This window comes from Lithobates pipiens, unplaced genomic scaffold (assembly GCF_037356315.1).
Source record: "Lithobates pipiens isolate NorthernLeopardFrog02 unplaced genomic scaffold, aLitPip1_a1.2 Scaffold_19, whole genome shotgun sequence".
NCBI classification, from domain to species: domain Eukaryota; kingdom Metazoa; phylum Chordata; class Amphibia; order Anura; family Ranidae; genus Lithobates; species Lithobates pipiens.
Genome location: NW_027507764.1, coordinates 414539187 through 414566152, shown reverse-complemented (window position 1 = coordinate 414566152; position 26966 = coordinate 414539187). Strand labels below are relative to the sequence as shown.

The following is a 26966-nucleotide window of genomic DNA, read 5'->3' as shown; positions in this document are numbered from 1 at the left end:
CTCACAGAAGGCTTACCTTCTGCTCAGTAATTGGTCTTGCGTACCTGTTTGTGGGATGTTCCTCTAACATGGCAGATCATAGGTGCAAGAGGAATTGTTCTGGACCTTGTCAGCTCACGCTCAGCTAACAGATCTGGGGTAGGTTTCATTTTTCCCTGACAGGCCTTGGTTCTGTCAGCCATCACCACTGTCCCCAGTCTGAGTCTATTCCTTTGCCTAATACCTCCATTGATCCCTTAGGCACAACTTCTCCCACTGCTAAATGTTCTGAGAAGGAGCTCAGCATATCTGCCTTTGAGCATGGATTGCAGGAGGCAAAGTCTGTTAACATCTGTCCCAAACTTATGGATATTATTTTGATCTTTATTAAAGCGGGGTTCCACCCTAAAGTGGAACTTCCACTCATTGGAACCCTCCCCCCCTCCGGTGTCACATTTGGCACCTTTCAGGGGGAGGGGGTGCAGATACCTGTCTTAAGACAGGTATTTTCACCCACTTCCAGGCATAGACTCCCACGGGAGTCTGTGCTGTTTCCTGTCCCTCCGTGCTATCTGCATGGGCACACACGGGTCTCAGAGACAGCGCGGACTATTCCCATTGCGCTGCATGACTCGCGCATGCGCAGTAGGGAACCGGGAAGTGAAGCCAAAACGCTTGGACACGGCTGATCACATGGTAAAGAGTCTCCGTCGGAGACTCTTTACCGAGATCGTAGTTGCGGGCTGTCAGACTGACACCCCACAACAACGATCGCCACAAGCGGCTTAATATGCTGATCACGTCATATGACGCCCGGTCAGGATATTAAAACCACTATGCCGCCGTGCTTTTGTTATAGGGTGGGCGGCAAGTGGTTAAAAATACCTAAACATGCAAAAATCTTCATCCCTCATGTGCTTTGCTCAGTAATTACGTTGCTTAAAGTGGCTGTAAAGATAAAAGGTGTTTTACCTTAATGCATTCTCTGCATTAAGGTAAGAAACCCTTTGTGTTCAACTCCCCTCTCAGCCACCCCTATATACTCGCCTGAACCTGATCTCGGTCCAGCGCCAAGCAGGTCTGCAGCAGCTTTTCTCCCCTCCCCCTGTATTTGTTCCTGCTGCTGTCAGTTGAAACCTATGAGAAGAAAGCGGGGGCGGGGCTGAGCCTGGCTGTGTTTCGGGAGCGAGGCCCACATAAGTGCCCCCATAGGAAGTGGCTTCTTATAGGGGCACTCGGTAGAGGGGAGGAGCCAGGAGTGCCAGCAGGGGAACTGAGAAAAGGAGGATCGGGGTTGTTTAGTTCAAAACCATTGTACAGGGCAGGTAAGTATAATATAATATATTTATTATTTGAAAAAAAAGGGAAACTTTTCATACGCTTTAATTATCATCAAGCTGTTTTCTCAGTGGACAATGAAAAAAGGGTTTTATGGTTTGTATGAACATTTTATTTTTACACGTGAATTACCTAATTCATATGAATTTGGTAATTCATATGTAAAAATACAATGTTCATAACTTCACTGAAAATAATGTAATTCAAATCGGCAATAATGGCCCTTTTCTTATAAAGGAAAGTAATTTTCAGTGACATTAATAGGTTCTCCACAGACAATTGGATCTATACAACGAAACTGACAAAAAAAATCATATCAACCATATTCATTTCAGGGTGTAGTTATATTGTATTCTTGTTTGGGATATACTTGATTGAAGACAAAATGCATTCCTATGGCTTTTTTCTTTTTATTTAGGTCAGGCAAATGAAGCCAAAGAGAAAGAAGTGTCCCTAAAGAATGAACTGAAGAAAAAAAAGATTGACTTACCCACGAAAGACCAGGAGGTACCACATTTACTGTAACATCTGAAGTATGTTGATACAATCCTATATCATACTATATATTAGAGTGCTTACAGACTTTACTTCTCTTTTTAGATGGACCACATCATTAAAATTATAAATCAAAAGAAAGCACGGATGCAAAATCTACTGAATCAGCCAAGGAGGAAATGTTTGCTTTCCCCTGTTCCAAAAGACAGCGATGTCATAGGAAAGGTATATACATAGCCCCTTTAATGCATTTGAGAGTAGAGAGGGATTATAATAACTGTCAGTTTTTATTTCTGTCTGCCCTCCATTAAAGAGGAACTGCAGTCTGCTTACATAATTTGTAATAAAATCATCTGTGCCATTCTGACGTTTCCCTCCAACCACTTTGAATACTGTTTTATAGGGCTGCGGAAATTAATGATTAATTCCTCGATTAATTGTTGATTTTTTTTTTGATCGATCAAAATTATTTTGATCGGTAGGCTGCCTGCCCTGGGGCCACATTGGACCAAGTTGTGGCTACAGCGCTCCACTCCCTCCTCCTCCACTATACGTCATACACAGTCTGCGGGCATCTCCCGCTTTGTGTCTCCGAGCTGAGTATGAAAACTTTGGCCGTGATGTGAGAAAAGTCCTGCCCTCCTCCTAGATCAGCTTGTGTGATAGATGCAGTGATCTGTCTATCACACAAGCTAATCTAGGAGGAGGGCGGGACTTTTCTCACAGAACGGTCAAAGTTTTTACACTCCGCTCGGGACGCACAGCGGGAGATGCCAGCAGACAGTGTAATCCAGGCACAGGCACTAACCACAGTGAGGCTGCGATTATGGACACGGTGAGACTGCATTATGGGCAAGGTGAGGCTGCCATTATAGGCACGATTATGGACATGGTGAGGCTGCGATTATGGGCACGGTGAGGCTGAGTTTATGATGTGTGATGTCTTAGCCATACCCCTCTATGTCCGGCTTCAGCCGTTGCCATAACAACGGTGCTAAATCAGCTAAAAGTAGTTGGATCTGTATGTGCGTTATAATTAATTGAAATTAATCGATTTTATAAAAATCGATTAATTGAGCACGAAAATTTTAATCACCCATACTCTTTTATTATATATATATATATATATATATATATATATATATATATATATATATATATATATATATATACTGTAATTCTGTACATGCCAAATATGCTGCAGAAATCTCCCTCCACTAAGTCTGGCTGCATCCATTTCTCCATTTCTTAATCGTACATCATGGGACACAGAGCCATAGTAATTACTATGTGGGTTATAGGCCACCTTCAGGTGATGGACACGGGCACATCCTAAGACAGGAAGTCCACTCCCTATATAACCCCTCCCACTACTGGGAGTACCTCAGTTTTTTCACCAGTGTCTTAGGTGTCTGTCACGAGTAAAGATGTGCAGAGTTCCACTAGAGCAATCCTTGCTGGGGATCCAGTATTTTTTTTTTTTTTTCTGCTATAAGGTTTTTCTGGCGGGGTCTTTTATGGGTCCCCAATAAAAAAAATGGGGCTCTGGTTCCTGGAGATTTTTAATCGGAGCCCACCGTGAGAGGTGAAGATGGGGTCTGTTGGTTTTACCACAGAAAAACCCTGCGGCAGGAAAGGTAAGTGGAGATTTCTAAGGAATTTTTACGTTTCTTATGAATTGTCTCCTTTAAAAAAGTAAATGTTGACATGCCTAAATGTCACCACTGGGGGCTGTATAGAACTCGTACCCTGTCATGCTTTCCTCAAAGATCACGCTGTCTCAGCAGAAGCTACAGATTGCCTCCGGCGAGCAGACCAGGCCTCAGGCAAGATTGAGGGGATTTTCTTACAATAAAACACCCCCCTCCCCACCGGGACAAAGCTCACCACCTCTTCCAGGATAGGGGACGCCAAAACGATCAGCGATGCCACTCCGTTTTTTACCGCCCCACACACCGGTTTGTTACCAGGTCTCCTCTTTGCCATCCCACACACGCCGGCTGATCCCATTAGATTGGAGGCCAGCGATTGCGCAGAAAAGATGCTCTTTTGAAAAGAGATTGGGGCGCGATGTGATGGAGGGGGTAGGGCTAAGCGCAGTGTTGGCTTGCAGCAACGTCCAGTGTGGGAGTATGTTTTAAAAGCTCCATTTTTGCTGGCTGCAGCTGTCTGTCATTTCATGGACTGATTTAAAGGCATCGGGTCTGTCCCTACCGCTCCAACCTACAAATCTCACACTACAAGCCTACAGCAAGGAACTGCTATAGCCTTTAGGTTATGTGAAACCCATTGTGACATTAGGCAAGCGCAGTAAACCTCTATGCCTTTATGTTGTAAGTAAAGGAGATCCTCCGCTGTATGGTAGGGACTGGATCAAAGGCCTGGGCATGCCCCCTCTTGCCATTGCCCAATGTACATTGCTTCCTGAGGTAGACCATTGGGAGGAATCCCTGAAGTCACGCTTTAAGGGGGTTTTTGAGGACTCTTTGGGCATCGCCAATCGTGCTTGTCAAGAAAAAGAATCGAGACATTAGAATTTGTGGGGATTTCAGGGTTGCCCTAAACTTCCAACTTCTTGTGGATCAATACCCCTTGCCTCGACTTGAAGATCTATTTGGCTCCCTGGCTGGGGGGGCAAAAGTTTACAAAAATAGACTTAAAGCAAGCTTACCTGCAACTACAAGTACACCCAGATTCACGCCATCTATTGACCATTAACACCCATAAAGGATTATTCCAATATAACTGCATGGTTTTTGGCATAGCCCCAGCTCCAGCCATCTGGCAGCGGATCATGGATGAGGTCATGGCAGGCCTAGCTTTCACCCAATGTTTACTAGATGACATGCTCATTACTGGTCCCACTGATGAAGAACACAGAATGTTTAAGCTGTGCTAGAGAGACTCCAACGGTATGGTTTGTGGCAGTCTTTCAAAATGCAAATTTTTCAAGTCTCGACTGGAATTTTGTGCCCACACTGTGGACCGACATGGGTTACGCACTACTGAAGAAAAGGTGAAAGCCCTTACCCATGCCCCTACTCCCCAGAATGTCACACAGCTCAGGTCCTACCTTGGCCTCCTACATTACTACCACCGTTTCTTGCCGAACCTAGCACACCAGCTCTACCCATTACATCGCTTACTGGATACAAGAGCTAAATGGATATGGACAGACAAATGTAAATAAGCTTTTTGGCTTTCTAAAGAGCTCATTCTGTCCTCTCAGGTTCTGGTGCACTACGATTTAAAGAATCACGTCACCTTGGCTCACCTTATGGACTGGGTGCCGTGCTGTCCCATGTCATGCCAGATGGCATGGACCGCCCCATTTCTTTTGTCTCCAGGTCTTTAACCTCAGCAGAACAAAACTAATCCCAGACAAGGAAGCTTTGGCCATTGTATGGACCACAAATCACACTTATCACTGACCACAAACTTCTGTTGTCCATACTGAATCCTGAGAAAGGAATTTCTACAACAACCGCATCTCGTTTACAAAGGTACGCTTTATTCTTGGGAAGTTATACTTATTCTATCAGATACCGCTCCCACGAGGCCCATGGCAATGCAGATGCATTTTCCAGATTGCCAATTGGAGACCACCCACCTAGAGACATACGCATAGTGGAAGTACTCAGGCCACGGTCCTGCATGTCCACCTTCCTAATTGCCAGACATACAGCCACAGATCCCTTCCTGTCTCAGATATTCTCGTATGTTCAGGCTGGATGTCCAGAGAAAATCCCAGGTGAATTTCGTCCATTTTTTACTAGAAAATGTAAGCTTGTGATTAATGCTGGTTGCCTACTGTGGGGCAATTGAGTGATTATACCTCAGTATTTTCAACCAACCATGCTAAGGATACTACATGAGGGCCATCCTGGTGTGGTGCGCATGAAGCAGCGAGCCCGGAGCTATGTTTGGTGGCCACAAATGGATAAAGAAATTGATTATTATGTGGCTCGATGTCCTGGGTGCTGTCAAGCTCAGCGACCCCAAAAGAAAGGAACCCTGCTACCTTGGCCGTGGCCGACAAACCCGTGGTCAAAACTCCATCCATCTTGATTTTGCTGGCCCAATCCAGGGTAAAATGTATTTGATCATGGTAGATGCACATTGAAAATGGCCGGCGGTATTTCAAATGCCTTCTACTACCTCAGCTGCTACCATTCTTGTCTTAAGGAAGCTCTTTGCTCAGTATGGCTTGCCAACAGCCATAGTCTTGGACAATGGAACTCAATTTACATTGCATGAGTTTTAATCCTCCCTCAGTAGCTTGAGCCTCCAACACTACAAAACAGCTCCTTATCACCCAGCCTTGAATGGGCTGGTAGAACGGTTTGTGCAGACGTTTAAGAAGCACTTACTGTCCACTCTGGACCAGATCGGACTGTCAGAGGAGAAGCTGCTGGACTTCTTGACCATGTACTGGAACACAAAACACGCTACTACTGGGCTGTTCCCTGCTTTTCTTATGTTTGGCAGGCATCTCCGCACCAAACTGGATTTAGTCCGTCCACAGGAACAATCACCAACACCTCCACCAGGCCATCCTGGATTCCATGCCAGTGATCTTGTATGATTTCGTAATTAGAGTTTTGCCTCATTGGCTTCCTGGCATAATTGATGGACCTCTTGGAAGAAGAATGTACCTTGTTTGCCTGGAGAATGGCATTTATGTTCGACGGCACCTTTTGCAATTGAGGAAGCGCATTTGCCGACTACTAGAGACAAACCCGACCCCTCTTTCTAACCAACCACCAGAGTCTACTCAGGGTTTTACCGGTGACATATGGCATGGTGTCTGGCATGATCCCACTGTTTACAACCAACCCCTGAAAAGGTTGGTGACCATATTCCTGAGGTGTCCGGACATTTGCCTGGAGTCGCAGAGGCTGATTGGTCTGTTGGACACCCACTGACATCTCCAGAACCCTTTACCGATTCTGTCCCTTCCAGTGCTGTGCCACTTCGTAAGTCTGCCCGCCAAGGACATCAAACTCCTCTTTGGCAAAGTACTGAAATTTTACGACAGGAAACTGAGAAAAGGGGCTCCTGAAGTGCTGCGGGAGCCACTGAGTTGGAGATCCTGTTTGCCTTGTTCTTTATGTGTTGTGTGTTTGTTCTCTTGTTATATATATATTTTTTTTTTCTTCAAGTAAAAGAGGAGGTGTAATGCTTATGCAGAATAACTGTGCCCCTTAACCCCATTCTCCTGATGCATGCTGGGGGAGGGACTGTACCAGGAAGTCATTCACAGTGTGTGTGGGACTGGAAGCAGCAGCATGATACTTAGAGGGAGACCTGTTGTATATGACTCCTCCATGTAAGAATGTACATTACATTCTGAGTGGGTAATAAACCTTTCCCTGGTTAATAAGTGCATCCAGCCTGTGTGTAACTTGCTGAGCAGACACTGGCAGCATTGCTAGCAACACTATGAGAGACCCTGTGTCAAAGAGACATAACAGATTCCCAACCTAGAGAAATCTTCTTAAAACCATCAAGGAGATTGGAATACTTGGGGCTGATCATAGATACAGCCCAGAAGAGGGTATTATTACCTCAGGCGAAGATCAGTGCCATAAGGGAGCTGATTCAGGTAGTCAAGGCAAAGAAGAATCCTTCTATTTGACTTTGCATGAGGTTGTTGGGAAAGATGGTGGCTTCAATCGACGCCGTTCCTTATGCTCAGTTTAATTCGAGACTGCTTCAAAATGGTATCCTATCGGCTTGGAAAAAAAAGGTCCAAGCTCTAGATTTCCCAAAGTGTTTGTCTCCAAAGGTGCCCCAGAGCCTCAGTTGGTGGTTGATAACCAAGAATCTGCAGAAGGGAAAAGCCTTCCTACCAGTTACCTGGAAGGTGGTAACAACAGATGCCAGCCTTTCAGGTTGGGGAGCAATCCTGGAAGAGGCGACTGTCCAAGGGAAAATGGTCCAGGTCAGAAATGACCTTGCCCATCAATATTCTAGTGATTTGGGCAGTGCTCTAGGCCCTGAGGGCCTGGACATTCAGATTATCTAATTGTCCTGTACAAATCCAATCTGACAATGCCACAGCAGTGGCCTATATCAAGGGGGCACGATAAGTCGTGCGGCCCAGAGAGAGGTGAATCATATCCTAATTTGGACAGAAAACAATGTACCTTGCCTGTCGGCAGTCTTCATTCCAGGAATAGAGAATTGGCAGGCGGACTACTTGAGTCAGCTGCAGTTCTTCCTGGGAGAATGGTCTCTTCACCCTGATATCTTCCTGACAATATGTCAAAGATGGGGGATTCCAGACGTAGATCTGTTTGCGTCCAAGTTCAACAAGAAGATCGACAACTTTGTGTCAAGAACAAAACATCCGCTAGCTTGCGGAACAGATGCCTTGCTATTTCTGTGGAGTAATTTTTTACTGATTTATGCATTCCCTCCTGTTCTGCTGCTTCCATGACTTCTTCGCAGGATCAAGCAGGAAGGGAAGTCTGTGATTCTTGTGGCCCAGGAGATCTTGGTTTGCAGAGATCATAAAAATGGCAGTAGGGGACCCGTGGACCCTACCACCATGTCCAGACCTTCTCTTGCAAGGTCCGGTATTCCATCCTACTTTACGAGCGCTAGATATAACGGTTTAGCTATTGAGACCCACATTCTGAAGAAGTGTGGGCTGTCAGGTTCAGCGGTATCTACCCTGGTTAATGCAAGGAAGCCGGCCTCCAGAATCATATATTCTAGAGTCTGGAAGGCATATGTCTCCTGTTGTGAATCCAGGGGTTGACACCTCAGGAAGTATGTCATAGGTAGAATTCTTGACTTTCTACAAATGGGGTTAGAAATGAAGTTGGCCTTTAGTTCTATCAAGGGCCAGGTCTCGGCTTTATCAGTATTGTTTCAGCGACCACTTGCTTCGCATTCTTTGGTTTGTAGCTTTATTCAGGGGGTAACGCGGCTTAATCCTCCGGTTAGGTCATCCCTGAACCCTTGAGACTTGAATTTTAGTTCTGTCAGAATTCCAGAAACAGCCTTTTCAGCCGATACAACATATTCCCTTGGTCCTTTTGACAAGGCAACTTGTTTTTCTGGTAGCCATATCTTCTGCAAGAAGGGTATCAGAGTTGGCTGCTCTTTCTTGTAAAGAGCCATATTTAATTATTCACAAGGATAAGGTAGTATTGCATCCTCATCCTAACTTTATACTGAAGGTAGTGTCAAGTTTTCATTTAAACCAGGATATTGTTCTACTTTCATTTTTTCCAGAACTCGGGTCTACGGAAGAAAAGTCACTACATTCTCTTGATGTGGTGGGAGCAGTCAAGGTCTACTTGAAGGCGATTGCTAAGATTTAAAAAACGGATGTTTTGTTTGTATTTCCTGAAGGGTCCTAAAAGAGGACAAGGAGCATCGAAAACTATTTCCACTCCGCAAAGGCTGTTAGTGCTTCGTGGGCAGTGCATCACCAAGCCTCCATGGCTCAGATCTGCAAGGCCACATCTTGGTCTTCAGCCCATACATTTACCAGATTCTGTCAGGTAGATGTAAAAAGTCATGAGGATATCGCCATTGGGCACAGTGTGCTGCAGGCAGCAGTATAAGTCCTCTGATCTCATGGTGCCCTAATTTTGTTGTGTCTCTCTCCCTTCAGTTGGCATTGCTCTGGAACATCCCACATAGTAATTACTATCGCTTTGTGTCCCGTGATGTACGATTACGGTTACCTGTAAAATCCTTTTCTTTGAAGTACATCACGGGACACAGATGTCCCTCCCCGCTTTCTGGTATACACGTGTATTGCTTTGCTACAAAAACTGAGGTACTCCCAGTAGTGGGAGGGGTTATATAGGAAGTAGACTTCCTGTCTTGGGGTGTGTCAGTGTCCATCACCTGAAGGTGGCCTATAACCCACATAGTAAATACTATGGCCCTGTGTTCCGTGATGTACTTAAAAAAAAAAGGGTTTTATAGGTGTAAGCTGTTATAAAAATCCTATTTTTAACTGTAGGCAGCTGACGCTGCTGCCTGTTCACCTCCTGGATTTACACAGGCACACCCCCAGCCCTGCTGCTCTCATTGGCCCTCTTATGACTCATCCCCCCCTCCCTTCCTGGCAAATGCTCACGAGAGTTAGAGAGAGATCTGTGCATGATGTCATAAGCCTAGGCTAATGACCAGATAAAACAGGAAGTGGGCTGAATAAGGTATTTTCTGGCAGAACAAAAAATATTTCTCTTTCATTTATTGACAAGAGGTATTTAACTAACTGATGGAAAAAGAAGAGGTTCAGGTCCACATTCCTAAAACAATACGTAAAATAAAATTCCTAAAAAATTTAACTTTGAAGGACCATGAGCACTCAAAAAGTGAAAATGATATGTACAACTGTACAAATGTGTTACAAAAGGTAAATAACATCATACAACATGAATAAAATTGAAACACTCCCTCCTATTTTAGCATATTTGTTCGTAAAGACTCTGAGTCTCCAAAACGTCCCTTTATGGTTCCAAAGACGATTTGGTGTGAGGTACCTTTGTGGGGTCCCTCCTTAAAGAGTCAATTGTTACACCAGTAGTGGATCCCTCTGTCTCTAGGTTGCGCAAAGTGATGATGATTTTGATTGAGGAGTCTCCAGCTGACATACCTGGAGGGGGAGCAGATTCCCTCTGCTTTCGCTGAGTTGGCAGACCAGTTGGTCTGGGGGCTGGAGTTTGTATGCGATGCCTCTTAGATGTAGTTCCCCTGGTTGCTAAGCTCTGTTTCTGCAGTGGTGCTTAGACATGTTTTGTGGCTTAAGTGTTGGCCTGTGGACTGGACTTCTAAAAAAAAAAAAAAAAAAAAGCTCAGACTGGGTTGCCATTTCAAGGCAATTGTCTGTTTGGGGCTATCCTGGATGACATTGTTATGAGTCTCATAGGAGGGAAGTGTACATCTCTTCCACAGTCTGAAATGGGGGGAAAAGGGGCCTCGTAGCGGATGCGGTCCTTCTCGGCACGCACTGGACCTGGTCTGGCAAGCCGAGAACAGGGCTTCCTAGGGCCACAGACAAGCATGAAGGCGGGCCCTCACCTATGTCCTAGTGGTCCAGCCTTGAACCCCAAAAAGGGTTTTTTCCTCCCAATTGGTGTCCGTCACTGGACTGTTGGCAGTTCCCCTTGGGGCTGTGCAAGCTCTGCTGCTTCAAGGTGTGCTTGTCTTGGTTCCAGTGGGCACAAAAGGTCAGAATGGAGTCCATCCGCACGGTGGTAGCGTCCCTTCATCATGGGGACTCCTGTCGACATCACAGATGCTTATTTATGCACTCCAATATGTGCCCAACACTTCCTCCATTTTACTGTGGGAAAAGAGCATTATCAGCTCGTAGTGTTGACCTTTGGTCTTGCCTCTATCCTTTGCGTATTCACAAAGGTGTTGGCCCCAGTTCTGGTGTGGTTACGTCAGCAGGGGATTGCCGTCCTGGGATGTTTGGACAATCTTTTTCTGCGATAAGAGTCCTTGGCTACTCTGATGGGTGATGTAGATCGCTAAACAGACCTCACTTTTCAGTTGGCTCTATACTACCTGAAGTCTGCTCCAGCTCCTTCCAGAAAATATGATTATCTGGGCCTGACTCTGGTTTCATCTCAGGCCAGATGGTTTCTTCCTCTGGACAAACTCCAGAAGTTGGATGCTGCGTTTCAACTACTGTTGTCTCGCAGATGGACCTCCCTTCGGTCCTGCATGTGGGTGTTGGGCATGATGGTATCTACCTTCGAGCTGGTTCCATTTGCGCAGTTCCATATAAGCTCCCTTCAAGTGAGATCCTGGTGTGAATTACCCGAAGTCTCTGCGCTGTCAGAATCAGCTGAGCCAGAAAACTGGGAGTCCCTTGTCTGGTGGCTTCGCTCTCTGGGATTTCGGCAGGGCGCATTCTTTCACCCCTGGTATTGGACAGTGGTCACCACCAATAGCAGTCTGTCTGGGTAGGGAGGTGTCCTGGGACTGAGTTCTGCTGAGGGCTGTTGGACGCTGGAGGAATCCGGACTGCCGATCAAAATCCTGGGACTGCGATCAGAGCATGTATGGCCGATACGTATTCTTCTACATATTTTTGGTAAAGAAAATCGCAAAAAGCAATTGTTGATTGGTTTGCGCAAAAGTTATAGCGTTTACAAAATGGGGGATATTTTTATGGCATTTTTATGAATATTTTTTTTTTTTTTTTACTTGTAATGGTGGCAATCAATGATTTTTATTGTGACCGCGACATTATGTCGGACACATCGGACATTTTTGGGACCATTGTCATTTATACAGCAATCATTGCTATAAAAATGCACTGATTCCTGTGTAAATGACACTGGCAGTGTAGGTGTTAAGTGTGTCCCAGGGGCGTGTTGCTAACTGTGGGGGGCATGACTGTGTTGTACACATAACTGATCTCTGCTCCAATCACAGAGAGCAGAGATCAGTGTCACTGTTGCTAGGCAGAACAGGGAGATGCTTGTTTACTTTAGCCTCTCCCCGTGAGACGATCGCGGCTCCCGCGATCGGACTCACAGAGGTCCCGACTGGCGCACCGCCGGCGGCGTGTACGCAATGGCAGGGAGGCAAATTTAAAGGGATGTACCTGTACGCTGATTTTCCTGTCCGTGCCATTCTGCTAACGTATATGTGTGCGCCAGTCGGGATGTGGTTAAAATCACTGCTCCGGAAAAAAACAAACGTTTTTAAAACCTATTTTTTGCATTGATACATGTCCCTGGGGCAGGACCCAGGTCCCCAAACACTTTTTATGACAATACCATGCATAGAAGCCTTTAGGATTAGCACTTTTGATTATTCATGTTCGTGTTCCCTAGACTTTAACAATGTTCGCGTGTTCAAACTAATTTTTTGCCTGTTTGCATGTTCTGGTGCGAAGCGAAAGGGGGGGGGGGGGGGTTTCGGCTCATCCTTAGTAGTAAATCAGTAAATTTCTATACTGTTTATTAATGATGAGCTATTGCTGTTTATTAATGATAAGTCCCAGCGATGTGCGTGCATGATGATGTCACTCGAACAGATACACTGATGCCTTTTCTTCAAAAAGAGCATCTTCAAAGAGGAGGCTTATGCTGCCGTGACCCACGGTGGTGCTCAGAGCCTGAATGTGTTTGACACGCTGTATTATTCCTGCTGATTTGAACCGAGATCCAAGTTGAGGCAAATGCTTCCTTTGTGTATAGAAATGGTGAACAAGTTGGAGCACAAACACTGAAACTGTTCTGTCACAGGAACTTTGAGAATGAAACATTTATCCAGGAGACCTGAGAGTTCACAAAGCACTTTGTTATGGTAGCAGATGGGAAGTCGCCAGTACGGGTGCTGAAACACAGTGCTAAATATTGTATGTATCTGATGTTACTATAGTATGATACAGTGTTCACTGCCATGAAATAGTTAATTTGGGTCTATCTTCTCCTTCCACCACCAGTAGTCCAAGTTGACATGATCTACATTTTTTTTTTTTTACCTGTTCTTGCTAGTGGTGAAAGAGGAATAAGGTGAAAGGCCAGCAGAGCAGGTGGCAAAGCACAGCTCTGAAGTTATGTTTGAGATGCGCTGCAGGTTTGTGTCGTTTCTGGGTACAGTTGACTGTCTGGCAGAACAGGGATAAAATCACATTGCTGCCATTTGTTTCAGTTCTTGCTTGAACTACATTACTCGTGACTTGGCATTAGAGTGCCGCGGCCAATCCATTCACCTTGCTTTCCGCTTGCTCGTCATTCTTATGTTGAAGAGGTTGGTCGGTGAACAACTAGTTGTTGCGCAGTTTTTGTTTGGGCACAGAGAATGTTTCTGATGGAGGGTCATTACCTTGCAGACCTCAGACTTGTCCTTTCAGCCAGCCAGGTTCTAATATCTCAGCCAGTGTCAGAAACTTAGACCTCATTCATATGGCCAGATTGGCCATGATGTGCCCAATATCTTGTGGAAATCTGCAGCTGGGAGTCCAGGTGAGTGTGATTTCCTGTGATTAGGTACAGTTGATCACCCTTGGACACAAGCAGCTGATGCCCGAGCAATGATGTGCAACTGATGCTGTAGCACATACATGTAGACTATGCAATAAAGCATAAAAAAGGTAAAAACAGTAATTTATGGGACAAGGACACAGCAATTGTTTGATAAACAGTATCACTCTTATGTTTGATATTTTTTTTTTTAGATTGCTCATTTGGCATATGTAGAAGATGATGAAGCAGCAAAAGTAATCTCATGGCATTTAGCTAGTGATATGGACTGTGTGATTACACAAACCACAGATGCAGCTCGTCGTATCTACAATGAGACAAAGGGCCACCAACAGGTTCTTCCAATGGATTCAATATATCAGAAGAATCTACCAACATGGGGAAGGTATTAACTGATATGCTGTACAGTTGTCAACATGGCAGTAGTAGTATTTCAACAACCACAATGGGGAAATGAACAAAAATATGCAATGTAGTAAATTTTAGTTGTCAAAACTAATGATCTGAGGTTGCCTCTTTGAATCGTTGGTAGTGTAAGAAGTGTTAAAATCACTAAAATAGGAGTTTTATTTGACGTGCGTGAAAACTTGGAATACAAAGCGTTTTATTTTGGACATATCCTGGACAACTTTACAGATAAACTATTCTTTGTGTGCTACACCAACGTTATTACAACAGCTAAAAAATTTATTTTTCAACTCAATAACAATAAAACTGTCAACAATCCAACTTTTTTTTCTCAGCCATAATGTACAAGACACAGGACCTTTATTCTTTGAGTCATATGCAGCTATCTTTAGGTGATTGGGGACTAGCAAAAAAATAAAAAATCCCATGTATATAACTCCTTCCACTCCAGCAAACCAGATTTTTTTTTCTTTTTTTTGTGACGGACACCTTCTCTCTGCTGAGAGAAGTTTTCCTTCCTTGTGTTTTTTTTTTCTTTCAAAAGATGCATCTCATTTCTACAGATTCCAGATAAGTAGACTCCTTTTTCGAACCTTGGGGAACCATAATCGGGCCCTGCAGAAATGAAGATGTGGGACCAGTTTGTAATATTGCTTTGTGCACTTAATCCTGCGCATGTTATGCTTTGTGTTGAGTTGCAAGCTGCATGTTAGCTTTACAGAATCAGGCTAGTTGCGGAGTCAGTCCCTAAAGAACTTTGAGACATGTGCCCATCCTGATGGGAGGAGCTGTATGTCTCATGGGTTGTCCTGGAAGACTAGTGGAAATAGTTATAGGTGAGTTTAAAGAGGAGGGCCAGCTGAAGATTTTTATATTTTTTTTAAAGTCAGCAGCTACAAACACTGTAACTGCTGACTTTTAATAAGCACACTTACCTATTCAAGGTTGCCTGCAATGTCATCTGCCTGAGGCTGACCCGTCCCTCGGCTCTCGGTGCCGCCATTCGTACTAAGGGAAACAGGCAGTAGAGCCTTGCTGCTTCACTGCCCATTTCCTACTGCTCATGCACGAGTCGCACAGCGCTTTGTGCATGGGGCACGCTGTGTTCTGGGACACAGTTACCAGAGCACTCCCAATTCCCCAGAAGAGAACGTGAGGAGGAGAACAGCGGAATAGGAAGAGGCAGATTAGGACGATCTGCCTGGCAACAAGCATTTCTGTTAAAAGAAAAAAAAATTCAAATGTTTAATATATTTAAAGTGGAAGTAAACCCTCATGAGTTTACTTCCTCATTCGTTCCCTGCAAAGGTAAAGCATAATGGACTACTATGCATCGCATAGTAGTCCATTATGTGTCACTTACCTGACACAGGAGCCAGCGAAGTCACTGCTGTCCCCTGTAGTTCCGAGCGTCCATCTTCTTGGTGGGTCTTGCTGCTCCGTCGCTGTGATTCGCCGGAGTAGCGATGATGTCACTCCCGTGCATGCGCACGGGAGCCGACATTCGCGGCATATCGCCGTGATCTGCGGCTTACCCAGTGCGCCTGCACGCCGTAGACAGCGGTGGCTGTCTTCAGGTAAATATCTCCTAAACCGTATAGGTTTAGGAGATATTTCTTGAACCTACAGGTAAGCCTTAATCTAGGCTTACCTGTAGGTCAAAGTGGTTTGTAAGGGTTTACAACCACTTTAAAGGATTGTTTTTATATATATATATATATATATATATATATATATATATATTTTCTTTTGTAATGTTCTTGCTCGGCACTCATAAGTTGGATCTGTTGACCCCTGTTACTGTTGGCACAGTTGTTGCCCACCTCTCTCATTCATTGTTTGAGGAACATCCCAGGTTTTATGAATATTCAGCCTTTGTCCAGGACTGTATGATTAGGACCAAAAGATTATATTATTATATGAAAGTAAGTACAAAAATGAAAAGACAAAAAGGACAAACAAAATAAAATGCCATAGCAGGAATCCTTTGAGGTACAGGCAGAAGTATGAAAGTTCTCAAGACAACCTATATATAGGGTCTCAACCACAGTGTACCATAAGACTTTACAAAACAAAGACTTTACAAACAAAGAAGAAAAATCAAATGCAAAAACAGAAAAAAAAGCGGTCGATGCACTGGTGCACCTCAGTTGATGAAAATTCTCCTCACCAGGCCCAGCTATCCAGAAATAGCACTGCAATCCATTTACTGTGTGCACAGATGGTACAATAATGGTACTGGGGCAAAGAAAAACCCAGTATCAAGGTCACTGGGGACCCCAAAAGGAACTAAGCTCTATTAACTACTTAAATCAAGGGCATCATTTTTTTATAGGCAAGATCAGCTTTTCCAGTCTGTTCAAACAGGTAAATCGTTCCTTCACGTTAGGAGGTAACGTGTCCATCCAGTGTACCGAAACGCATAACCGTGCAGCATTAATCCTATGGATCAGCAGGGATTTTTTGTATGATTGCACCGAAAGGACCGAATGGGGGATCAGGTATTGGCTGGACACAAATTTTATTGCCATTCCTGTCACTTGGGTCTTAATGTCATTCACCTTGTTCCAAAAAGGTTCAGTTCGGGGGCAAGTCCACCAATTGTGCAGAAACATGCCTTCAGGCATCTCCAGCAATGGCAGTCTGTAATCGCGGGGGGAATTTATGTAATAGGTGCAGTACCTTGTACCAGCGGGTAGGAATTTTTTAGGCATTTTCCTGCTTATGAACGTTGAGTGACCCCTTGTGCACCAATGTATTCATGCTCTCCCAGTCAGATTAAAAGAATTTTAATTTACCTGTAAATTCCATATCTTAACCACTTCCCGACCGGCGCGCGCCAATGTACGTCGGCAGAATGGCTCGGGCAGGCATATTGGCGTACAGGTACGTCCAATTTTAAATGCCGCCCTGCCATTGCGAGCATGCTGGTCGGGACCCCCGTGAGTCCGGTCGCGGGTCCCGCGGACTCTATCGCCACGGGCATACCCACGATCGTCGGGGGTGGCTGAACTGGGAGATGCCATTGTAAACAGCATCTCCTCGTTCTGCGGCTGATGTCTGCTCCATGTGATTGGAGCAGAGATCAGTGTTCACTAAAAGAAACCCAGCCCCCCACAGTTAGTAACTTAACCCCTACACTGCCACCCACTGGTTAACCCCTTCACTGCCAGTGTCATTTACACAGGAATCACTGCATTTGTATAGCACTGATTGCTGCATAAATGACAGTGGTCCCAAAAATGTCCAAAGTGTCCGCCATAATGTCGCAGTCACAATAAAAATCGCTGATCTCCGCCATTACTAGTAAAAAAAAAAATTATTAATAAAAATGTCATAAAACTATCCCCTATTTTGTAAACGCTATAACTTTTGCATAAACTAATCAATAATCGCTTATTGCGATTTTTTTTTAACCAAAAAGATGTAGAAGAATACGTATCGGCCTAAACTGAGGGAAAAATGTTTTTATATATATTTTTGTGGGATATTTATTATAACAAAAAGTAAAAAATAATGCGTTTTTTTCAAAATTGTCACTCTATTTTTGTTTATTGCGCAAAAAATAAAAACCGCAGGGGTGATCAAATACCACCAGAAGAAAGCTGTATTTGTGGGAAAAAAAGGACGTCAATTTTGTTTGGGAGCCACGTCGCACGACCGCGCAATTGTCAGTTAAAGGGACGCAGTGCCGAATCGCAAAAAGTGGTCTGGTCTTTGGCCAGCAAAATGGTCCGGGGCTGCAGTGGTTAAAGTACAGGACACAGGCCAGCCTCCTTTCTTATCATTTGTTGTTCTGCATTGCTTGTGTGGTTTGGTTCTTAGGGTTAAAATGTGTTTGTATGATACAGATGCAATTTTTCTCTTGTGGTAGTAGAAAACAGTAAGGAGTTAATTAAAGAAGTAAATTAACCAGTTAGAGAAGAGTTTTTTTCTACATAGCGGTGAGGGGATCCATTTCCTTAGGACACTAGCCAAAAACTGAGAGTGGAGTAGGGTTATGAGGGTGTCCTCAAAAACTTTGCTAGTGTCTAATCTCCTGAAGGTACAGCTTATAACCCAGCGCCTATTCAATTTGAGTACTGTACTCCAAGATATGGAATTGGAAAAGTCAGTATTTCTTTGCTAGCTGTCAATGATTTACCTCTGTTTCGGTATTCCCTAATGTACACCAAAAAAAATACAATTAAATGGTAAATACAAAGAATCATGTTATACTGGTCATGCTATGAACAGTCAAATGCAGATATTTAACCACTTCAGCATCGGCTGCTCGATGACCAGACAATTTTTTGCAGTTTGCCACTGCGTCACTTTAATTGCCAATTGCGCGGTCGTGCAATGCTGTACCCAAACAAAATTGACATCATTTTTTTTCCATCACAAATAGAGCTTTCTTTTGGTGGTATTTGATCGTGGTTTTTATTTTTTGCGCTAGAAACAAAAGAAGAGCGACAATTTTTTAAAAACACTATCTTTTACTTTTTGCTATAATAAAAATCCCACATTTTTTATCCCCAAAAATTATTTTTTTCCTCGGTTTAGGCTAATATGTATTCTTTTACATATTTTTGTTAAAAAAAAAACGCAATAAGCGTATATTGATTGGTTTGGGCAAAAGTTATAGCGTCTACAATATGGAGGATAGATCTGACATTTTTATTATTTTTTTTTACTAGTGGCGGTGATCTGTGATTTTCATCGGGATTGCGACATATTGGCGGACACATTGAACACTTTTGACATATTTTTGAAACCATTGACAATTACACAGCGATCATTTCTATAGAAATGCTCTCATTACTGTGTAAATGTCGCTGGCAAGGAAGGTGTTAACACTAGGGGTGATCAAGGGGTTAACTGTGTTCCCTATGTGTGTTTCTAACTGTGGGGGGATGAGAGAGAGAGAGATTGGTGTTCATACATAGTATGAACTCACGATCTGTCTCCTCTCCCCTGAAAGAACCGGGATCTGTGTAATCACACAGATCACGGTTCTCGCTGTGTCACAAGCGATTGCAGATGACCGACGGGCACTCACATCCTCTCCAGGCACATGCTGCGTGCTCGCTCCCTTAGTGGCCAAAAGAAAAAGTGGCGTAAGGTAGCGTCGATTTGCCCAGCCGAGCCAACCTGCCGCAGTAAAACCGCAGCGGCTGGTCAGCAAGTGGTTAAATTGAGCAAACATGGAGTACATACCAGCTTCCCTAGTCAATATTTAAAATATGAAGGAATTAAAAGAAGGGTAGAAGAAAGTGGGGGAGAAAAGAGACATGGAAGAAAGGTATACTTGAAGTAGAACTGTTGACATTCAAACATTTACATATTCTTAACCAGAAGTAATTTATTTTTAAAGCAACCCTTAACCGAGACTGCATTACTCATTTTGAATTGAGCTCCAACACACCTCTACTGCTTCCTTACATTGCATGTGGTACATTATGCTGCATAAAATGTTGCAGGACTTATTTTCTTTTGTGTTGAGGTACATTGCAGCCCAACCCCTGCCTAGCGTAACAGGTCGTTATGCCTGCGCTGTGGGACACTGTATTCTAGTGTAAGTAGGTCCTAATTTATCAAAGTTTAAAGCCTTTATTTGAATTAGTATTTTCATTAGTAGCCAGTTTTGTTCTCCCCTGCTGATAGTGACAGGGAAGCTTGCCAGCCTTCTAAACTGTAATATAAACACTGTAAACAGGTGCACAGGAGAAATGGGAAAGTGCAGACACAGGACTTAAATTAGAGTACTTTGTTGTTTTTCTTGAAAGATTTGGGAGGAATCACACCACAGTGCCTGTAGTTGCACAGGCCAGTGAGGGCTTGTTTTAAAGCAGAGTTCCCACTGTTAAATTTTTTTAGGAACCATATCTTTTGTTATTAAGCCTAATTTAAAGCAATCACGTTTTTTGCTGAATCAGCCCTGGATTGAAGATTTCTTAGAGAAATATAATTTATATTCCTCTTTGCAGGCAGTTTCCATAGTGCTTGTGGGCATGTGAAGCCCACAAGCACTATCTTCTGGGCTCTAGTGCAGCTGAGCGACCAGCATGCATCGCCCTTTCTCACACATGCACGGCAGTGCCATATATGTTGCAAGTGCCCACCCCCATTGTGATGGCAACAAAGCCCTCAGCGCTGCCCAGTGACTCCTGGATAATGATGACCAGCATCTCCTAGGAGCACAAGCGAGCACAGGCGCCGAGAGAAATGACGTCAGGCACTTTGGAGAGAAAGAGGCAGATTACGAGGGACCCCCTAGTAACAGACCTGAAAAGGCGAGTGTAGAAAAAAAAAATTTCCAAATGTTCTTTATATTGTTGCTGAATACTGTAAAAAAAAATATATATAAATAAATATATATATATATATATATATATATATATATAGATAGATAGATATATATATATATGACTGGAACTCTGCTTTAAATATTTTTTTATTATACTTTAATGTCCAAAGCCTGGCCACATATCTTTTTTAAGCTATATTGTTTAGAAAGCCCTCAAAATCAGCTAAACAAAATAGGAAGGTTGACATTGCTGTATATTTATTGCTATTTTTATCTTTATTGCTGTTTTCTTTTATCCTTATTGTGCTTGCTGTAGAACATGCATTTATTTTGTTACATGCTGCAATTTAGAAATAAATCTAATGCATGGTGTTATTGTAATTTGGTTTCAAGGCCCTTACCACACATGGTTAATGGAAAGAAACAATTCAATGCAACAGGAAATCCAGTGTTCGCTAGAGATCTCTTGGTATTCTCTGACCGCAAAGAAGAGTGTCAAAAAGGTTATGTAACACTTTTTACTGCATTATGTCATAGTATTGAACAGTTGTTTGCCATTCATTTTGGAGGTCTGTGAGTTCTGTAATCATATTTCTAGTTTTGACTTGATAAATACATATAAAATATTAATCAAAAACCTTCAATATGATCACTATAAAGAACTGTGTGAAAAATTCTATTGTTTACATAAACGATATGTGCAATCCAAGGAATAAAGTCTCTTTTGGATCCCCGATAGCAATATCAGTAAATTTCTCCACTTAAAACTTCATCCAAAAGTGCGATTTGTTCAACAAGGTATCTGCAAAATTTAACTCGGCAAAGTGGTATGCTAGATCTATTCCACTGGATACCACCAAAAGGTAATAAATTCACCTTTCAGTTTTGACCACTTTAATAAATAAGTCAGTCCAAAAGTGCAGGTGCAAATTGTTCTTTAACCCTTTCACTGCCAAGTCCGTACGGCATACAGACCTACAGCACTGCTTCCAGCTGGCCAAGTGTGTACGCCATACGATCCTCATTTCTCCTTCTGCTATCAGCTCATGGTCCCTTCAGTGATCATGTGACCCGCAAACCCGATTTCCTGCCACTACCCTCTAGAAGCCAGCTTCCCTCCTCTGCCTCTCCTGCTGGCTTCAGGTTCAGCAGGGGCTTAGAGGGGATTAAAACCTGCCCCCCCCCCATCACTCCGATTACTCCCCGCAGTGGCCCCCCGCATCTCTGATCCTCCGCTGCTGGGTGACATTCCCTCCTTCCCATTCCGCCGCCTGCAGCTGCTGACTGCCATTCAGCTCCAGCTAGCTGGGGGGGGGGGGGGGGTGCTTTGCGGCGGCGGGTGAGATTGGAGCTGGGGGGGCTTAGTAGACATCTGTTTACCAGCCCCCCCCCCCCCCCTTTACTACAATTGACCCAGGCAGCGATCACTACAGATCGCTCCTGTGTCCACTGATAAGAATTTGGAGGAATGGTGCGCTCATTCCACAATACTGTGGCAATAAAATATAAATACAATATGATTAATAAATACGTGAACAACCAAAAAGGGATATGTGATAAATACTGAATAATTATTTGTGATTGTCACACGTTAAAATAAATATAAAATTAGAATCCCTCTTTAAACTTTCAAATTTTGGTGATAAATACCACCACCAGGTGAATTGCACGCTCACCTTAGGAAGCGACCCCACTGGGTCTAATCATGCCTTTTTAGCTGGTATATCATTGGTGTTCTTGGCAGGGAAATGTCACTGCATTTGGTCTCTTTAAGACCCCTATTCACACCACACCGCCCTTTGCGTCGGCGGTAAAACGCCGCTATTTTTAGCGGCGTATTACCGCCGGAAATGCGGCGCATTTCGGCAGCTAGCGGGGCGCTTTTACCCCCGCTAGCGGGCGCAAAAGGGTTAAAACCGCCGGCAATACAGCGCTGCCCCATTGATTTCAATGGGGAGCAGCGGTGGAGGAGCGGTAAACACACCGCTCCTTCACCGCTCCAAAGAAGCTGCTGGCAGGACTTTTTTCTGACGTCCTGCCAGCGCACCGCTGTAGTGTGAAAGAACTCGGGGCTTTCACACTACACACAATGGTGCAGCTTCTTTAGGGCGGATTGCAGGCGCTATTTCTAACGCTATAGCGCCTGCAAAACCCCCTGGTGTGAAAGGGGTGTAAATGTCCTTTGAGTCCAATAGGACTCTGGAGTGGCAGAGTCCTATTGGTACTGAAGAGTTACTTCAATTAAGTCTTGTATATGCCAAGCCTTTGTATGGTACCATGAAAATCCACAATAGCCTTAGTCCGCTATTTTTCTCATTACCTAGAGTCCTGTCTAGATCCAGTGGTGTGCCCAAGTGCAGCAGCACAACTCTCATTCCTCTTCTCCCAGACATCGAAGGAAATTTAAAGAGACCAAACACAGTGGTGTTTCCCCACCAGGAACACCAAAGATATAAATGTTTTTATCTGCTAATAATAATGATAGTGCATTTTTGGTGAAAATATTGTTTTGATAAACATTTGCGCAAATATCATTGTGCCCTAAAAATCAGTAGCACCTTCCCTTTTATTATACTGGTCATGTGCTTTCAGAAATTATATAGTTTGGGAGGTCTTTTATAAACTCTGAAGTAAGTTGAATAAAGCTGTAAGTGAGAAATGAAAACCTCCAGATTATTTGGTTATTTATAGTCTTTTGTACATAAAAATTTTCATCATTTCACAAAAAGGCGCAAATTAAAATTTACAAATACTTATTATTTATTAACGCCATACAGGCTAAGGTTTTATATTTAAAGGGAATTCGGCAGGAATTTACTAAAATTAGCTGTGTTTGTATCTGCTAATAATGATTTGGCGATAATGCGATTTGGCAGCGGCGCTTCACGGGCGCATTCAACCCCCTTCCTCAGCCGCTAGCTGGGTTATAAGTGCCCCGCTAGCAGCCGAATAACGCCTCTAAAATGACGGTAAAGCGGCGCTAAAACTAGCAGCGTTTTACCGTCCACGCCTGCCCGCTCCAGTGTGAAAACAGCCTTAAGTAATAAGTGATACAGAAAATTCCTTACATTTAAACATGTATTAAACAAAACAATCTTCCAATCAGTTCACTTGTATGTATAATTTAGATAAAAAATATATATTAAATACACAAAAACAGGTAATCAAAACTTTTGGATGAAAAAAAATGGGCTAACTTTACTGTTTTCGTTTTTTTTTTTCCAAAAAATTGAGTTTGAAAGACCGCTGCACAAATACTGTGTGACATAAAATATTGCAACAACCGCTATTTTATTCCCTAGGGTCTCTGCTAAATATATATATATATATATATATATATATATATATATATATATATATATATACATTGGTGTGAAAAAGTGTCTGCCCCCTTCCTCATTTCCTGTTCCTTTGCATGTTTGTCACACTTAAGTGTTTCGGAACATCAAACCAATTTAAACAATAGTCAAGGACAACACAAGTAAACACAAAATGCAATTTGTAAATGAAGGTGTTTATTATTAAAGGTGAAAAAAAATCCAAACCATCATGGCCCTGTGTGAAAAAGTGATTGCCCCCCTTGTTAAAACATACTATAACTGTGGTTGTCCACACCTGAGTTCAATTTCTCTAGCCACACCCAGGCCTGATTATTGCCACACCTGTTCACAATCAAGGCATCACTTAAATAGGAGCTGCTTGACACAGTAAGGTCCACCAGAAGATCCTTAAAAGCTACACATCATGCCGAGACCCAAAGAAATTTAGGAACAATTGAGAAAGAAAGTAATTGAGATCTATCAGTCTGGAAAGGGTTATAAAGCCATTTCCAAAGCTTTGGGAATCCAGCGAACCACAGTGAGAGCCATTATCCACAAATGGCGAAGACATGGAACAGTGGTGAACCTTCCCAGGAGTGGCCGGCCGCCCAAAATTACCCCAAGAGCGCAGCGACGACTCATCCAAGAGGTCACAAAAGACCCCACAACAACGTCCAAGGAACTGCAGGCCTCACTTAAGATCAGCGTTCATGCTTCCACCATCAGGAAAAGACTGGGCAAAAATGGCCTGCATGGCAGAGTTCCAAGGAGAAAACCACTGCTGAGCAAAAAGAACATCAAATCTCGTCTCAATTTCTCCACAACACATCTTGATGATCCCCAAGACTTTTGGGACAACATTCTGTGGACCGATGAGACAAAAGTGGAACTCTTTGGAAGGTGTGTGTCCAAGTATATCTGGCGTAGAAGGAACACTGCATTTCATAAAAAGAACATTATACCAACAGTAAAATATGGTGGTGGTAGTGTGATGGTCTGGGGCTGTTTTGCTGCTTCAGGACCTGGAAGACTTGCCGTGATAAAAGGAACTATGAATTCTGCTGTCTACCAAGAGATCCTGAAGGAGAATGTCCGACCATCTGTTCGTGTACTCAAGCTGAAACGAACTTGGGTTCTGCAGCAGGACAATGATCCTAAACACACCAGCAAGTCCACCACCGAATGGCTGAAGAAAAACAAAATGAAGACTTTGGAGTGGCCTAGCCAAAGTCCTGACCTGAATCCTATTGAGATGTTGTGGTATGACCTTAAAAAGGCCGTTCATGCTCGAAAACCCTCTAATGTAACTGAATTAGGACAATTCTGCAAAGATGAGTGGGCCAAAATTCCTCCAGGACGCTGTAAAAGCCTCATTACACGTTATCGCAAACGCTTGGTTGCAGTTGTTGCTGCTAAGGGTGGCCCAACCAGTTATTAGGTTTAGGGGGCAATCACTTTTTCACACAGGGCCATGATGGTTTGGATTTTTTTTCACCTTTAATAATAAACACCTTCATTTACAAATTGCATTTTGTGTTTACTTGTGTTGTCCTTGACTATTGTTTAAATTGGTTTGATGTTTCGAAACACTTAAGTGTGACAAACATGCAAAGGAACAGGAAATGAGGAAGGGGGCAAACACTTTTTCACACCACTGTGTATATATATATATATATAATTTCTCTTTCGTTCACTGACTGACACAGCTCCATTAGTCTTGACCGTAGGGTTATTACGCCACCTTCAGGAGAGGACAAGGCAGAACATGTAACACATGTGAAAAAACTGAACTTTACAGTTCCGCCCAAGGGGTGGTCCTTCTGGTAATAACCCCTCAGCCTGCTTCCTGCAGCTCAGTTTTTTTTCTGCCTAGTGAAGGAGATGGACCTAGGCTAACTGCGGGCCCATCGGTCCTGGGATTTTTTTTGCTTAATGTTTGCCTTTTGCACAAGATTTTAAGATCCTGTGATCTGCTATCAATAGCCAACTGAGTGACAGCCTGGATATTCTAGATCCTTGTAGTCTCCCCAGCCTGGTCATCGAGCGCATGCAGACCCTAGCTATGCGCTGTGTCGGCCACGACATGCCCCTCAGGCACCAGGGGCGGCCGTGGAGCGTAACGCTGCGGGGCACACATGTGACCACACTACTGGCCAGCAGCCACACCGTACTGCTCGGAGAGTGGGTCTGTGATGGGATGTCCCCAGCTCATCCGGATGGGAAGTACAGCTCTCCCTGCCTCGGCGGGATTGAGCAGCTGGGTATTCCCTGGGAGGTCGATTAGGGGGTCTCTCTCTTCTCTCCCTGTCCCTATTTTCCCTCCCCCTCCTGTGGGGGATGCTGCACGATGGGCTGCTGAGTGGTGTGTGTACCTGTAGCCAGGGGTCCCCTGGGGGGCTCTCACCTTAGATTGGAGGCTGCGCTGGGTGTCTGTGGTCTCCCCGCTGGGTGTCTGAAGGTCTGCATGTGCTGATCGCCATAGCGCTGTTCTGCTGCCATTTTCTCTGTCCTTTTACTGTGTACAGTTGTTTGTCGGTCATTTTTGGTGTGCCTCAGTGAAAAGCATGTAGCTCGGCAGCCATTTTCCTTGTGATTATGTCCTTTATACAGGGTGGCTGGCGGCCATTTTGTTGTGGCGCAGCGTGGTTTTTAGCCTCAGCGCTGGTCCCTGCTGCTCAGAATGGCGCATTTTTTTTTTTCTCAGGACACCTGGGAGCTCATACTGGACGTGGACACCTGTAACTGAACAGTGCAGCACTCGGTCTGGGCGGTGAGCCCTGCAGTAGGGGCCCCTCAGTCTGCAGCATCTAGGAGGGTGGGATTGGGCACCTATTCTAAGTCCCCAAGGGTGGCAGACAGGGTGGGTCAGCATGGCTTCAGAAACTGGTGTTTCTTCTTTAGAACTCCCTGCAATTGCAACCGGCTCATCTGCAAACAGTGCAGTCCCTGTAAAAAGCTGCCCCTGCCGCCCCCATCCTCCAGGGAGAGCTCTGACGTAGACTTGGGCCCCGCTGAGACTGGCGGCCCCTGTTCTGTTGCTTCAGATGACGCTGACCAGGAGGACCGATCGGGCAGTGAGGAGGAATCCCCGTCTGGGTCCACGCAAGACATAGCGCTAGTTGGAGCACTTATCACAGCTGTTCATGATACCCTGAAAAT

The 26966-nt window shown here is 44.0% G+C and overlaps 1 protein-coding gene across 3 annotated transcripts in view; it reads left to right on the top strand.

Moving 5' to 3' along the window:
• Positions 1 to 26966, top strand: part of SMCHD1 (structural maintenance of chromosomes flexible hinge domain containing 1) — a 621656-nt gene that overhangs the window by 496231 nt on the left and 98459 nt on the right. For all 3 annotated transcript variants that reach the window (XM_077492529.1, XM_077492527.1, XM_077492528.1), the window contains 4 exons: positions 1736 to 1824; positions 1918 to 2037; positions 13985 to 14175; positions 20881 to 20990. In XM_077492529.1, the coding sequence (XP_077348655.1) occupies positions 1736 to 1824; positions 1918 to 2037; positions 13985 to 14175; positions 20881 to 20990 (510 nt within the window). The remainder of the gene's footprint in view (positions 1 to 1735; positions 1825 to 1917; positions 2038 to 13984; positions 14176 to 20880; positions 20991 to 26966) is intronic.